Raw genomic sequence first — 17309 nt, 5'->3', positions numbered from 1 at the left:
TGTCTCCCTTCCTGATATTTCCCAACATTTCTTCTCCCTTCCTTTATATTCCCTTTCACTATTATTTATATTCCCCAAATGAATGAGAACATACACTGTTTGTCCTCCGATTGACTTATTTCACTCAGCATAATACCCTCCAGTTCCATCCACGTTGAAGCAAATGGTGGGTATTTGTCGTTTCTAATTGCTGAGTAATATTCCATTGTATACATAAACCACATCTTCTTTATCCATTCATCTTTCGATGGACACCGAGGCTCCTTCCACAGTTTGGCTATTGTTAGAATAAGCTTTAAAAAGTGTTAATGTAATATACTAAGATAAAGTAAACAAAACCAGGAAAACTTACCCTTGGGCCTGGTGCTCCAGGTGGACCCTATAATATAACAAATTTTAAAAAGAATTTTTCAGTAGAGATATCAAACCAGGCAAGCATATAAACATCAACACTAAGCAGATATAAATGTAAATAAACTCACTGGAGGCCCTGGTTGACCTCTTGGCCCTTGAGGCCCCTAGAAGAAATGGAGACAAAGCACAATATGTATATCTTATGCTTTTGGTTTGATAGAAACAAGACAACTAAGATTCAGCCTTTTGTGTGCAGCAGGTCATAAGAGTCAAAACTGTTTTAGTATTTTGAAGTTATTTGCTCTTTCCACATTCAACTATCACACACATTCGTGAACAAGCTGGGTATTTACTTTCATGTTCTATTGATATTAATAGAAACTGAATGTTTTCATTTTAATAAACAATTATAAACATAATATTTAACATTTAAAAATGTTATTACTGCCTAAGTATGTTTTTCCTGTTATTTCTATTTACCATCCACTTTATCAGCAAAGATGAAAACTTTAGTGTTCTTAGACACCTCCTTCTCCTTCAACATCTACCTATAATTTAGCTATCTACTACTCCTGAACTGACCTCCAAATCTCTCCAAAATACTATTTTTCAGTCTTTCATAGCAACTGCCTTAGTTTAGTGTTAATCGTATACTATAGATTGAATGTTTGTGTCCCCCCAAAACTCACATATGAAAGCCCTAATCTCCAATGTGATGGCATTTGGAGGTGAGGTAATCTGATCATGTGGGCCCTTATGAATGTGGTGACCTTCTAAGAAGAGGCAAAAGAGATACCATCTCTCTTTCTACCATATGAGGATACAGCATATCCTGTAATGCTGTCTGCAAACAAGGAAGAGGACCCTCACCTGACATTGAACCTGCCATTACCTTAATCTGGATAATGTTTGTTGTTTAAGCCATCCAGTCTATGGCAATTTGTTATAAGAACCCTAGCAGAGACATCACATTTTGCCTGGACTCCTAATCTGACATCCTGACTTTATTCTCTTTACTATGCTAACTACATTCTACTTATAAATGGAAATCTAATCAGGTTATAATTTAGTTTTACACTATTCAATGGCTATTTTTCATCTAGAGCATAAGTTATGAACTTCATAACAGTGATAGCTACCATTTATTGAGAACTTATTACATGCCACATTGTGTGCTCACTTTGTGAGAACTGTATACCATGTTGTGTGCTTTCTTTCCATTTTAGAGTTAAGAAAATGGCAACCAGCAAATACAGGTTAGAGCTAGGATTAAAATCTAAGTCAGCTGAATATAAAAGTATACGTTCTTAATCAATGTACACCCTGCCTCGTCTTCAAGATCTGGGCCTCACCTGTATTTACTCTCCCTGACACATCCTACGTTTCATCTATAACTAATTACTTGTAGGTGTCTGAATTTTTAAAAAGTTCTTTCACACATGTGTTCTCTTACATGTGCTATTTCCTTGACCAGGAATGCTCCTCCTTACCTTCTCTCTCTGTTTAACTCTAGTTCCTCATCCAGTACAGCCTTTAAAACATTATACTCACCTTGCTTACCCCTCCCCGGCCACCTCCCTCCTGCTCCACTAATTGCCTCTGCATTCCCTAGTACATAACACAGTGGAAAATCCCTAGGAACCCTTAAGAGTGTCTTAGTCACCTTTCCATTTTCTGGAACAAGAATAGTGTCTACTCTGTAGCAGGTGTTTTAAAATTGTTATTGAATGAATGAATAATGTCAGAATTAATTAGTATTAATTTAGAAATTAGAATAGTTAAAAATACATTAGTAAAATGTGAAAAGTTACGTTGACATTTCTCAAAATGAAACAATAGTAATCATTGTTAAGAATGTCTGCTCTAGAGGCACCTGAGTGGCTCAGTCAGTTAAGCATCTGACTTCTGATCAGGTCATGATTTCAGGGTTCTGGGATTGAGCCCCATGTTGGTCTCCCTGCTCAGGAGGGAGTCTGCTTCTCTCTTTCCCTCTGCCCTTCCCCCTGCTGTGCACACACACTCTCTCTCTCAAATAAATAAATACAATCTTAAAAAAAATAGAATGTCTACTCAAAATTTCACTTACTTGATGGTCAACCGAATGGTAAGATGACATTGAGTCAAATTCAGATTATGGTTAAAAGATGATAGAACACAATTTATCTTCAGTTGAGATTTGAATAATATTGATTTTTAAAATTATTTTTATTTATTTGAGAGAGAGTGAGAATGAGAGAGATCAGAAAGGGAGAGGGAGAAGCAGAGTCCCTGCTGAGCAGGGAGCCTGATGTGGAGCTCGGTCCCAGGACCCTGAGATCATGACCTGAGCCGAAGGCAGATGCTTAACTGACTGAGCCACCCAGGCGCCATTAGGCTTGACTTATATTAAGTACTGCCAGAGCTGTTGATTCTAAATATCCTGGGGGAATTAGAGAAAGCAACAGCAACTTAAAAAAGGATAGTGTACTCCAGTACCATGCCTGCTGGACATTTCTTAGTTTGCATGGCTTGTGATTACAATTTAAAGTAAAGAATGTACAAAATTTCTACCTCAAAAAATGCAAGATAAATTATGGAAATGTCATGTTGGAGATAGCTTTTATTATTTTATTATTTTAATTTTTTAAAAGATTTTACTTATTCATGAGAGAGACAGAGAGAGAGAGGCAGAGACATAGGCAGAGGGAGAAGCAGACTCCTCGCAGGGAGCCTGATGTGGGACTTGATCCCTGAACCGAGGATCATGCCCTGAGCCAAGGCAGACACTCAACCACCGAGCCACCCAGGTGTCCCTGGAGATAGCTTTTAAATATGGAGAGGCTCAGAATGAATTTGGCTATGTAAGTTCCTCCAATCTGGAACAACATTGTAAAAATAAACAGTTGACATTCACCCCACTTAGCATATTTCTGACATTTGCAAAGTCTCACTGGTGGTTCAGGACAAAACGTTTATCTTTGACTTTGAAAGAGGGATTTATCATAGAAAGAAGAAACTTTCTATTGCTCATTTTATTGATTTCTTTTTAGCTTGTTACTTAAAACAAGTCAGGTCATCACAAATATGATCAAATGACATACTTGCAACCAAACAAGACAGGGCAAGACAGCCCTAAGAAAACAACTACGTAGAATGCGGCAATTAGCCAAGTAAAACAAAATATTATTCAACAACATAACACTTATTAGTTCTTTTCTATTCCTTTAGCTCACTAATAAGAAAAGTGATTCTCTCTCTCTAGATACTATAAACTAAAGCAGTTTATAATAAAAGAAGTCTATAATAAAATTATGATTGTCTATGTTAGTTTCCTAAAGGGAATAATGTAAATGGTAAATACTGTGAATGGTTATGGTGATTATTTGGCCATAGTCAAAGCACTACCATTGGAATTAGACTGTCTTTCCATTTAGTTCCAGAATTTACATTTGATCCTCCAAAGGTAACATTTTTTTCTTACTCTGAAAAAATACTCATAAGTTCATGTTCTTGAACCTGAGTATGTTAGACTTTGCCTTTATGTAAATGCAATCTTGACTTAGTTTCATAATCTTTACTTTATGCTGGCTTAGATATAGAGAGCTTCCTTATTCTCATTTGTAAATTGAGAAGCTTGCATTGTAGGATGTTTAGCAGCATCATTAGTCTCTACTCACTAGGCGCAACTAGCAACTCTCCCTTTTCCCTAGTTGTGACAACCAAATATATCTCCACATATTGCCAAATGTCTTCTGTGGGGTGTGTGTGTGTGTGTTAGGGAGGGGGGATGATTCCTGGTTGAGAGTCACTGATCTAGAGGGTTTAATTGGGAATTTAGTAATATTAAATAAGGTTTATTAGAAGTAATGTGATTAGGATAGATTCAGTGAATAATAAGGCACAGAGAATAACTACAAATTGGGAATGTACTCGTGGAATCTGCCAAATAAATGGCTGAGCTATTCTTAATTTAGGTGAGAGTGATCTATCATCTATCTATCTATCTATCTATCTATCTATCTATCTATCTATCATCATCTTCTTACCCAAGTGGCTCCTGAAGCTTATTTTCTGAGAACTACTATAATAAATAAAAAAGTACAGTGGTGTGGGAATTGGGAGACCTGGGCTCTGTTATTTTTTTAAAAAAATTTTTATTTATGATAGTCACAGAGAGAGAGAGAGAGAGAGGCAGAGACACAGGCAGAGGGAGAAGCAGGCTCCATGCACCGGGAGCCCGATGTGGGACTCGATCCCGGGTCTCCAGGATCGCGCCCTGGGCCAAAGGTCCTGGGCCAAAGGCAGGTGCCAAACCGCTGTGCCACCCAGGGATCCCTCTGGTTTTATCTCTGTATCCAATTAACTGTATGTTCTTGAATTGTTGCCACATATTTGGATCTCAGATATCTCAATTGTAACAAGGTTTGGTGAAGATAAATCTCTAAAATTCACTTTAAATTGTGATTTTCAAAGATTTTATCAATTTTCTTCTTCATATTTTGTATTTGAAGAAAGAAAGTGACCACATGTCTACAAATTGGAGATTTTAAATTTGAAGTGTGCATGAATGTAAGGAAGTATGTACTTGAATTAAAAGTTTACTAATTTTTTATTTTAAAGAATTATGCTATATGAATTTTAAAAAGAATCATATACATATGCTTTAAATTCTTAATTTGTTAATATTTAGGACATATTTCCCTATAACTTAGCTTTTCCTTTTAATGCATCTTCCTCACTTTCAAATTGGAGGCAAATAAGACAATTCTAATAAAAAACTGAAACATGTGAACTTAGAGGTAATATGTGAAAAAATGTCAATTGTATTCTTCAACACTTGATTTTCATTAAATAATATGCTATAAAAATGAGGCAGCTAATCTAAAAATTCAAATGCTGAGATGAGTCTCTATTTTTTCTACTTCTGTGGCTTTAAGCAATATATTTCAAGTTATGACATTTTATCAAAATCCTTTTCAGGGATGCCTGGGTGGCTCAGTGGTTTAGTACCTGCTTTCGACCCAGGGCGTGATCCTGGAGTCCCAGGATCGAGTCCCACATCGGGCTCCCTGCATGGAGCCTGCTTCTCCCTCTGCCTGTGTCTCTGCCTCTCTCTCTGTGTGTCTCTCATGAATAAATAAATAAAATATTTAAAAAATATTTAAATATTTTCAGATGATTGACACTAGGAAATTATTTTTGTTATGAGTTAATTTTTCTTTTTTCTTTTTCTTTTCTTTCTTTTTTTTTTTTTTTACTAATTCTATTATTTCTGGTAATAATTTCTGCATTATTTACTTCATAAATTAATCATGCTCTAAAATTGGTGTCTCATGGACTTTTTAACTTTTTGAGATTGGTCTGCCATTAACATGATAGTTTTGAAGCAGGTGAAGAGAGTTCTACATTCTATGCTAGGAAGTCTTCTTAGGGTGTCTTAGAACTCTGGCTTAGTTTAGGGTATATATGAGTCCAGGGACTTATTTCTAAAATAGTCCATAGGCAGGCAGATATGGAGCAAATAGGGAATAAAAGGGAAAAAGGCATTCTTTCATATATGGCAATACAGAAACAACTTTCTCAGCAGTGGAGAGGACCTATTTAGGACCAGCACTAGAGTTTATAATGTTATATTGTAGAAGATATAAAGCCTCCTAGCCAAGAAACCCAAATTTCTTTTAAAGGGGATACTTTTCATATATTGTATAATGAGCTGTAACCTTTTTTTTAAGGCACTGAATCATAATTTGGTCTTGGTGTAAAATGGCATAGCTTTATAAATTGGTAAGAATGGCATAGCTTTATAAATTATTATGCCAGCTTCATGGAAGATTTAAAAATAAGATTTATAAAGCTCACTTGATAGATTCTTGTATTTCTGAGGTTTGTATGAAGAGTGAAATATCAGATTTGTCTCAATACAACAGATCTTGGCTAATAAAAGTTCATTTCAAAAGTGCCCCGGGGGGCTCAGCAGTTTAGGCCCGCCTTCAGCCCAGGGCCTGATCCTGGAGACCCGGGATTGAGTCCCACGTCGGGCTCCCTGCATGGAGCCTGCTTCTCCCTCTGCCTGTGTTTCTGCCTCTCTCTCTCTCTCTCTGTGTCTCTCATGAATAAATAAATAAAATCTTAAAAAAAAAAAAACCCACAAAAGTGCCCCATGTACTGGTATTATTTGAGGCTGAGCCCTTTGAGAGTATTATATTTGGAAACATAATAGTTAACTAGAAGTCTCTAGGTAGTCAATTATTTAAACCAGTCCCTTAAAGAAAACAAACATACAGAATATACTGAGGAAGTCCTAATGAGAGTATCAGAAATGTTACTAAACTTTTCCATAGGATGAAAGCAGAGCATGATTTAATTGTACAGTTTATGAAAATTGCAGATGATTTCTAGGAATTAAAAGATCATTTTTAAAAAGTTCCTTAAATCACAGTGGAATCAAAGGGAAAGCAGTGATAAAAAGAATTTAGTACCAGTTTTTCAACAATAAAAACCAGAACAAACCAGTAAGTTTGAATGTGCCAGTTAATCCTTTTTTCAAAAGTGAGTTTTATTGCATATATTAAATACCACTTTGCCCCCTCCCCACCTTGGAGATTGGGAGTTTGCACGTCATTTATGAAAAGAACTATAGTAATCCACAGAGCAAAAGACTAATAAGTATGTTAACTCAGAAAATGCTGCTTTACCAGCCAGAATTGAAAATAGCTGTTAGCTTTTAATTTTAGGGAGCAGTATTCATTTATTTATTAACTCATTTCTCAAATATTACCTACTATGTAGGTAATATGTGGTAGGTTCTTTTCTGGATACTGATAACCAGTGTATCAAAGTTCCCTGCTCTCATGGAGTTTATATTCTAGCAGAGGAGACAGAAAAATAATTTAAAATACTGCTGACTACTATGAAGAAAACAAAACAGGATATTGTGAAAGAGAATAACCAGGAATAATATGACTACATGATCATGCAAGGCTTCTCAAAGATGATAGTTGAGCAGAGACCTGAAAAATGAGATTAAAAACCAGCCTTGTGAGGAGTAGATGAAAGAATTTTCTAGGTAAAAGGGAGGCATGTTCCAAAGAAAAGAAAGAAAGTCAGCATGGTGGCAAGGGGAAAGGTGTACATCATGAGTCTAGAGGGGCAAACTGGGGCTAGTTCTTATAGGGCCTAGTAGATTGAAGTAGAGAGTTTAGATTTCATTCTCTGCAAGAAGGAGTCATAGGAAGGTTTTAAAGAGGTGAGTGATATAATGTGGTTTATGCTTTAATGGCATCAGTCGATTGCTATGTAGAGAATGGATTGTAGTGGGGAAAAGTGGAAAGAAGACAAAGAAGTCAGAAGTCCAGGGGAGACATCATGACGATGTGGACAACAGTGTCAGTGATGAAGAATGAGAGAAGTGCATGGATTCAAAATAGAAATCGGACTTGACTTGACTAGCCTCTACTTTAAAGAACTTTTCTTTATGTTCTGTGCTTTTCTTTGTTCTTTTATGGGGGAATCTACTTATTTTTCTTTTATGTAGAATCATAAACTCTTAGAGCTGGAAGGGACTTTAAAGGTATGAATTCTAGTTCCCTGTTCAGTGCAGGACTATGAGTCCCGTAACTCAGAAAGATAGTCATTAGGCTTCTATTGACAGGCATTATTTTGTAAAACTATATTGTTTTAAAGTAGTTCCTTATTGGGGCCTCCGGGTGGCACAGTCGGTTGAGTGACTGTGGCTTCGGTTCAGGCTGTGATATCAGGGTCCTGAGATCAAGCCCTGTGTGGAGCCCCTATGTAAATAAGCAGTTCCTTATTATATTACACAGCTCATTATCATGTTGAGTGAATCAGCCTCAGCATTCCATCCATTTACTTAACAGTATCTATTCTGTGCTAATTATGTGCTGAGTCCTGTGACAGGTTGGGAATTAGGGAGTATCAAATATACTTCATGCTCTCATGGAGCTCACTGTCTCTCGGGGAGCTAAGCACAGAAATTCAATAAATAAATTTAAAATTTATCCTCGAGAGTCACTCATACAGATTCTTTCTCTTCCTTTCAAATGTTTAAAGACAACTATCATGTCCCAACACCTCAAATGTTTTCTAATTCATTCACCAGTAATTTACTAAATATTTATTGAACAGCAACTATAAGACAGGCACTATCTTAGGTGTTGCGGACACAGCTTTAAAACAACAACAGATGAGGGTGTCTGGGTGGCTCCCAGGGTCCTGGGATCGAGTCCCACATCCAGCTCCCTGCTCTGTGGGGAGCCTATTTCTCCCTCTCTCTCTGTCTGCGGCTCCGCCTGCTTGTGCACGCTGTCAAATAAGTAAATAAAATCTTTAATATGTATATATTAAATAATACTATATATATAATATATATAATAACACTATATATAAAATACTATATATTAAATATTGTATATATATACACAAATGTATATATATATACAAATGTGTATATATATATATATATATATATATATATATATATATATATAAAAACCCAACAACAACAACAACAGCTAAAATGTCTGTGTTCCAGAGCCCATAATCTAGTGAGGAGAGAGATAATAAGCAAAAATCCCAAATAGATATGTAGTATTTTAGGTTATAAGGAAACAGGTTAAGAAAGGATAGGGACTCGCAGGCAGATGGAAGCACTGCTGTTTTCTATAGGCTAGGCAGGAAAAGCCTCTCTGATAAGAGGACATCGAAGTAGAGAGCAAGGAACACTTCCCAGGCATCGTACTAGGTCCTGATTACTAGTTATTCTGTCCACAGGTGGCAGTTGGGTTGAGGATAAACTATGTCAGCAAGTAAGTCTACCTTGAGCAAATGATCTTTAAATTACAACTTCCTGAATAGTGCTAAGTGCATGGGCAGGAAAAAACAGTTGCAAAACCCAGGAAGTGAAGAGACAGCAATGAGAACAAGGAAAGGGATGATCAGAGGACAGAAGTCTGGCAGGGCTGAAACATCCCAGCTATTTCAACTGGTTTTTCCAGGACACGGATCCCAGATACACCACTGATCTGAGAAAGCCTTCTCTGAATCTGCTTTACTTTTGTCCATGTAGGGATGGCCTGACTGGTGCCACCACCTGCTTTATTCTGGATGCCATATGTCTATCAGCACAAACTAAAATTTCAGGCATAATCTGCTGTATTTGCAATCCATCAGGGCCACTGAATTTTCTTTCATAGGAAATGCCTGTGATGTGGTCATAGGAACTTGAGGTTTCCTAATGCTGACAAAAGCTTATGTTCCAGCCACGGTAGTCAGAGAGAATAGGTCAGGAAGGCAGATGGAGACAGACAAGTCTGGAAAATGGGCTAATTCCAAACCTCTCTACTTCTCCTTTCCACTCTTCCTGGGGGATATGACTTCACTATGTGCAGTCATCCTTGCTTCCTGCTAGAGTAGGTTGGCTGAGAAAATATGAAGGTCACACTTCCGCAGATTAAAAACATCTATTTTGGGGCGCCTGGCTGGCTCAGTCGGTAGAGCATGTGTCGCTTGATCTCAGGATTGTGAGTTCAAGCCTCGTGCTGGGTGTAGAGAGTACTTAAAAATACATTCTTAAAAAAAATAAAATAAAAAGAAAAACATCTATTTTGATGCCCTCTGGGGATTCTTAGGCTATCTGAAGCCACTTAATTTTCCTTCTTCAGCTAATTAATATAACTGCAACCTACTCGTTCTGAGCCCCAAGCACACCCTACAGTGAAAAGTGAAAATGTCAGCTGTCAATGTAACTTCATTATCTGTTAGGCAAGACTTTTCTGCAACCTTTAAGTTTATTTTTATTTGCCTTCTATACTTGGTTTCCCTCCCCTTTATTTTATTCCATGCTGGCCCTCTGTTTAAGCTGCTGCTTTAGTAAGTTCAGCAGGGTCTCTTGGGAAAGTGGCCTCTTTACAAAATATCTTCTTTAACCTGGAAGAACTGGAATCCCAGAGAAGTAGGAAATAGTGTCAGTATAAGCCATTTAGGGGCCGAATGTGCTTTGTACCTTCTGTCCATCCTCTCACAATTGTTTGCAATTGGTTGCAATTTATAGCAAATGATTTGCTTCTGCTTTGCACCTGGTGGGCACTGGCTGGACACAGTGGGTCAACCACCTTTGCCAGAGACCTGGCAATGCTCTCACTCCAGCACCGGCGTAGATGGCTCACAAAGCAAATGCCTGATGCCCGACAAGGCAAATATGCCCTTTCACACAGTGTGTGGGGAGAATTTGATTGGCAGGTTCTTAAACACTGTTAGGGGTTATCAGGTTTCACTACAATGTTATGCACAGATTAGTTCTACTTCCTGAAAACTATAATTTTATTTTTATAAAGTATTTTTATAAGAACCAGAGACATATAGTGAAAAAAAACAAACAAGGTCCTTGCTTTTATGGAACTTATATTGCCTAGTGACTAGTGATAATATAGCCACAAATTTAAACTTACAGTTTCACCTCGAAAGCCTTTTTCACCTCTGGGTCCCTACAAGAAAACGAGAAATGTTTGTTTAGTGCTACTGATGGTTATTTACCAAATGTAGTTGAGGCTACACACAGAAACATGATAACTTCTGTTTTTGTTTTTTTCTATCTGGCAAGACTTCTTTAGCAAATTTATATAAATTCTAGGTTCCTTTCCCTAAGGTGAGCAACACAAAACACAAACAAGAATGATTGATTGATTGATCATGTTCTGCACAAAGTGAGACAGGGATAACAAGCACTCAGGTAAGTCAAAGCAGCTGACCTGACAATCAACTACAGAGCAATTTAGAAGGGATGTCATCAGATTAAATTCTAATATTTGTTTCCCTCAGCCTTTGAAAACCTTGTTTCCACGGTGATGTCCTCCTTTTCTTTCACTGTCTCTTTCTAATCCTCCTTCTGAGCTTCATCCCACAAACTCTGATACATTGCATACCAGAACATTCAGTTCCAAATATTTTCTGACTTTCCTTGAGATTTCTTCTTTGATCCATGGATTATTTAGAAGTACATGCTTTAATTTTCACATATTTGGAGATTTTTTTTCAATTAAAAAATTTAAATTTATTTTATTTAAGTTCAGTGTGTCAACATAGAGTATAACACCCAGTTCTCATCTCATTGTGTGCCCTCCTTAATGCCGGTCACCCAGTCACCCCATCCCCCACCCACCTCCCCTTGCAACCCTTTGTTTGTTTCCCAGAGTTAGCAGTCTCTCATGATTTTCTTATTATCTTTCCTGTTCACTGATTTTTACTTTAATTCCATTATGGCCAGAGGACATACTTCATATGACTTCAGTTCTTTTAAGTTCAGTAAAAAATTTTTTTGGTTCAAAATATGGTCTATTTTGGTGATTTTCCATGTACACTTGAAGAGAAAGTAGAGTCTGTTAATTAGATGGACATACTGTCTTAACATTTTCTGTTTTCATTCTTGTAGAAATTATATATGTATTTATTTATTTATTTATTTAAATGAGATAATACCATTCATCTTTTCAAAAACCTGAATTTACACTTTCACAATATGTTATGAATGTTTTTTATATTAATCCCCATTCCTCTAGATAATTATAATCCTTATTTATTGTTTAATAAACTACAATACTTTTGTAGAATTTCCTATTAGATAATTTCTAATTTTGTCATGATAACAGTGATAAATATCTTTATACTTTATAAAGTTGTCCTCCAGAAAGTTTCTGTGAAATTGCATGCACGCCTGAAATATATGGGAGTGTAGATCTTCTGATACATACCATGTACTACCATTCTTTGTTAATCTTACAGGCTAAAAGTACGATTTCATTATTTCACCATTTATATTACTTCTTTTGTGTTTCCTGTCTTGTTCTGAACTCATTTTAAACCAGGTTATTAACTTTGAAAAACCAATTTTTAAGATATCTTTATAGAACTTGTTTTTATACCCTCTTCCACCTCCAGCCCAGTGTTAACAAGTTGGTAGATACCATTTAATAACTTTTTTTTCTAATCAAATATTGACAAATATATTTATATATGATGAGGTGACTGGTCATATTTTATAATACTGATACCATATTGTATACTCTTCTACACATTGGATTTTTCACACTTAACAATACTTCATAAGCAACTACAAGGCAGGTGAACTAGATATAACTAATTGTTTTTAATACTTGCATAATATTCTTTTTTTTACTTGCATAATATTCTATGAAATGGTTAGGCCAAAGTTTATGCAACCATTCCTCTACAGAGGAACCTTCATTTGATTTCAAGTTTTGCTAATATTGCCACTACTGTGAAAAAAATCTTTGTAAAATTGCCTTAGTGTACTGAGTGCTTAATTTCTATGGCACAAATTCCTCCAAGTGGAACTGACTGGTTAAAGGGTATATGCACTTATATTTTAACAAATATCTTTCCATGAAGCCTGTAATTCACATTTCTACTAGTGATTAAACAAGAGTACTGTTTTCCCTAATCCCCTTCTGAGAGATTATATGTAGCATCTTATTATTACTTTAATTTGTATTTCTGTGACTATAAGTTAGGAGAGCATCTTTCCAAATAATTATTGACCTTTTTGGATTTGTTCTTCAATTTCCTATTGCGTTTTCTATCTTTTTCATACCAACTTGTAAGAGCTCTTTATACATGAACTCATTATATGTTTTTGCAATTACTTTTTCCCAGCTTATACTAATTTTGTTTATGGAATCTTTTTGAGACAAAATTCAAAAATTTTCGAGCAAACACATATTCTGTTCTTTTATATAGTTTTCAGATTTCCCTTCTTATATGAAAGGTCTTTTCCAACCCTTAAGCTATACTTTAACTTTCTAGATTTTTTTTTATACTTTAAAGTCTTAAAAAAAAGATTATAAGAAGATGGGTGAAATAGGGTTCCAATTTCTTACAGCAGTAGTGGGACTAAAAATAATTCCATCTCCCTTCCCTGTCACTGGCATAGGAATGGGCATGTGGCTGATCAACGGACATGAGGAAAAATGCAATGGAAGACTTCTACAAAAAGAAGTCTTTATTTTTTTCCCATGATAGGGCTATAGATCAGTTTTCACTTTGGGTGTTATGTCTGGTTGTAATTGCTGAGAAATTGTAGTCATCTTGCTATAAGTTTAATTAGAAGCTAACATTCAGGAAGGCAGAGTAGAGACATGGAAACATCCTGGTCTTGGATAACATGATTGAGTCACTAAATTAACCAAATCTGAAGCCCTTCCTATTTCTGGGCTTCCTATAATGTGATATAAATTTCCTTATTATTAAAGCCGTTCGATTCATGGCCCCTATTAACTTATAGCCCAAATCATCCCGATGTACCATTTTTGTTATATTTTTAATATCACTTTTGTTATAATTAAATTCCTATATTCTGAGATCTAATTCTGGACTCTAGCCTGTTTACATTCATCTATTTGTTTATTCCTTTGCATTACCATATAGTTTCATTTACAATGACTTTAAAGTAATGTTTCCTTATTTGGAAAAGCAAGTCTTTCATCCTCCACCACTATTTTTTTTTCCACAAAGTTTTGGCCATTCTCAAGAGCTTATTCTTTCACAATGAACTTTTCTTAAAAGTTTCTTCTTAGAATGGAAAAAAATGGAATATAGAAAAAATTTGATGTGCACGTTGGATATTATAAAGACCTTTAAGAACTATCTTTAAACAAGATATTTTAATTGAGGCATTTTTTTTATTAAAGTTTCCTTGACCAATTAAAATTTCACAGTTTTGACAGAGAACAATCATTCAGTAATCACAACAGTATGTGTTTCTTAGCTGGCTGAAAAACCACCCATCAAAATCTGAGAATTCTCCCATTTACAATCTCCCATTTAGACTACATAGCGCTAAGTGGTAAATGCTGAGAATCTAGAGAAATGTCTAGTTACACTTTCCATTCTGTAAAATAAAAAATTCAGCAGTTTTGGTAGGAAATTCTTCCCTAATTTATCAAATAAAATAGAATGAGTTAATACCCCAAGCATTTCATTTTATATATTAAGACTCTGTGTCTCTCTACAATAACATTTCCAAATGATTCAAAATATTGATTCTCTGCAGGGAATACATCTTTCCTCTCCAAATTTGTCCCTACCTACTGGGTTCTTCCTCCTGTATGTTTACACTACTGTTAGTATTGTAAAACTCTCCCCTAACCTCTTTGCCAACACATTGTCTTATTTTCCTGTTTTATTTCATAGTCAAATTTCAAATTTCTAAAGGCACTGGCATCTACTAACTTTCTCCGTTTCCTCTCCAGACACAGCTTGAATAGGGTAGAAAGAGCACTGATCTTGAAGGAAGAAACATCACCTCTGTAATTCACTAGCTGTTCTACCTTGAATAACTAGGTGAATCTCTGTAAACTTAATCTGTTTTTCCATGTCTTAAATAGAAATAATAATACCTACTGCAAAAGTTTGCTGCAGGAATTCAAGAAAAGGTATTGAATATTTATATCTACTTCCTTCCTCACTAAAGTTTGTACTATATCTTCCACTATAATTTATTTTCTTTTTTTTTTTTATAATTTATTTTCTTAAAGATCACTGTTAACTACTCCTTTCTTGAAACTCATCTATCTGAACCTTGTGCTTTTCTGTCTTACCTGGTGTTGCCACCCACTATCTCCTTCCTTTTAGTGAGTGGCACAAGGCCTCAAATCTTGCCTGTCTGCCTTTCTTCTGCTATGCTTTCTCCTTCAAAAAATTCTTTTTATTGCTTTAGTGATCACCTCTATACTAATGCTCAGCCCCTTCTCTCCTGCTTTAGTTCTAATTTCCTTTCTCAACTCCAGTTTAAAATGTCTACCTCACTACATATACCTTCTTTACACATATAATCTCTAAGTTCTCAGAAATCACCTTGCAGGTGAAAATGTACAACTATTTTTGCCCTTGGCTTCTTAAATACCCAGGGTGATCCTTTTTTGGGTTACTCTAGAAATAGGATTAAAGAAGAAAAAACAAGAATATGAAAAAGAAAAGGAAGACCTATATTGTAACAAACTTACAGTTCTACCTGTTGGGCCTATTATACCTTCTTTGCCAAAGGGGCCAGTGTTTCCCTGTTGGGGTAAAAGAATATCAGTCAGTCTCATTGTGGGTGTAGTGCAGAAAAATTCTAGAAAATTTCTTGTACAATGGTAAAATAGTCCACGCTAGCATAATTCCAGTCTTTAGTATAAAAATCTTATAGCATCAGAAGAAATCATAGTACTTGTGATTTGCAGTATGTGACACAATTCTGTTTATTATCATAGATTCTTGTCAGGAGAATTACATCTGTATAGTTTCTAACAAACTGATAAATCAACATTATAATTTTTATGTGGTGATAACTTCAATGATGCCATTTTACATGTGGGTAATTACATAACAAATGTACTTACTTAACATAAAGAAGACTCCATAGAATGATGAACAAAATTTTGAGTAACTATTTTTATAGACACTGAAGGAGATGTCTGAGTGACGTGCAGCATGGAATTGAAAGAAGGTATTGGAAAGAAACACAGAGCATTATATGTGACACACCTCAGTTTCTCCATCTGTTAAATAAGAATGCCTATGTCATAGGGCCATTTTGAGAATTAAAAGTGAAAAATGATTTCGAAACTATAGGCTGTTATTGTTTATAAAGATAACCTTGAATAAGCTCAATCCTGGTGAACTCTTCTTAAACTATGTATGGAAACCATCTTTTTTTTTTTTTAATTGAAGTATAACTTATATACAATATCCTATTAGTTTCAGGTGTACATCACAGCTGGAATCACTTTTAAATACAAAGACTGACTTTAAGTTATGATTTGTAAATATGGTATCCAAATCTCAAAGATCCATAATCAAATCAAGAGAGTTGATTTTTTAACCTAATCAAATTTAAGCTCTAGGCTGGTTTATTACTGAAAAAAAAAGTTAATAAAATTTCATCAATGAACTTAACCATGATCTGACTCTAAAATAATGATTTGTTAAAAAAATGGAGGTATACATGAACTCTAGAGAACAGTAGACCAAACAGCAAAAAATTGTCTATGTTTATTTAAATGTGTCCAAAAGATGAGGTGTTGTGACTTTATTTATCATTTATTTTTATCTTTTTAGAGAGGGAGAGAGAGGTGGTGAGGGAAGGGCAGAGGAAGAGGGAGAGAGAGAGCATTTCAAGCAGGCATGGAGTCCAATGGGGTGGCTTGATCTCACAACCCTGTGATCACGACCTGAGATGAAATCAAGAGTCCAACGACTCTTAATGGACTAAGTCACTCAGGCACCCCTGAGGTGTTATGATTTTAATGGTTGGTACCAGTTAACTACATAAATACATCTTTGAAATGAAGGATAATTAATCCAGATTTCCTACTTCAATTAATTTATTTAATCATCTAGTATTTATTATTGAGCAAGAATTAGTTCCTAGGCCACTTACTATCCATTCTATATTCTAATTATGCAGTTAGCAGACAACCTTATAATACATTATTTGGTCAATCAGCTGTGGATTCAAATTTTGGCTCTTCTACTTACTAGCCAGATATGGCCTTGAGCAAATTACCTTTAAGGACTTAGTTTTCCCACCTGAAAAATGGAGGTAATAGCATCTCTCAGAGGATTTTTATCAGGATTAAGTGATATAAGGGACACAAAGTGAACACTGATAGATAATAGTTTTTTGCTAAATACTAACTTATAATGACTTTTCACTTGTCTCTATCATGACTTAATAAGAGATAACTGCAACTGTAAATTAGTATTTGTGAGGAGTTACCAGAACTTTACTATTGGTGAACTGATAATATTTCTGGAGCTGCAAAGCAGTACAGGCTCAGATCCTGGCTTACAGAGACCCAGCATTTGGTGAGATTCTGCTTAGGACAGATACTAGGCAGGCAGCCAACTTCTCTTTGACAATATCAAGAAAGGATTAATTAATTGAGAATTTAATAAAACTA

At 35.5% G+C, this 17309-nt stretch overlaps 1 protein-coding gene across 13 annotated transcripts in view; it reads right to left on the bottom strand.

Annotated features, from left to right (window-relative positions):
• The window catches only part of COL24A1 (collagen type XXIV alpha 1 chain), a 387560-nt gene that overhangs the window by 25110 nt on the left and 345141 nt on the right, over positions 1-17309 (bottom strand). For all 13 annotated transcript variants that reach the window (XM_072754694.1, XM_072754691.1, XM_072754695.1 and 10 more), the window contains 4 exons: positions 15369-15422; positions 10800-10835; positions 483-518; positions 353-379 (listed from right to left, as the gene is read on the bottom strand). In XM_072754694.1, coding sequence (XP_072610795.1) covers positions 353-379; positions 483-518; positions 10800-10835; positions 15369-15422 — 153 coding nt within the window. The remainder of the gene's footprint in view (positions 1-352; positions 380-482; positions 519-10799; positions 10836-15368; positions 15423-17309) is intronic.

Source organism: Vulpes vulpes, chromosome 3 (genome assembly GCF_048418805.1).
Source record: "Vulpes vulpes isolate BD-2025 chromosome 3, VulVul3, whole genome shotgun sequence".
NCBI classification, from domain to species: Eukaryota; Metazoa; Chordata; class Mammalia; order Carnivora; family Canidae; genus Vulpes; species Vulpes vulpes.
This window is presented reverse-complemented; position numbering and strand designations above follow the sequence as displayed.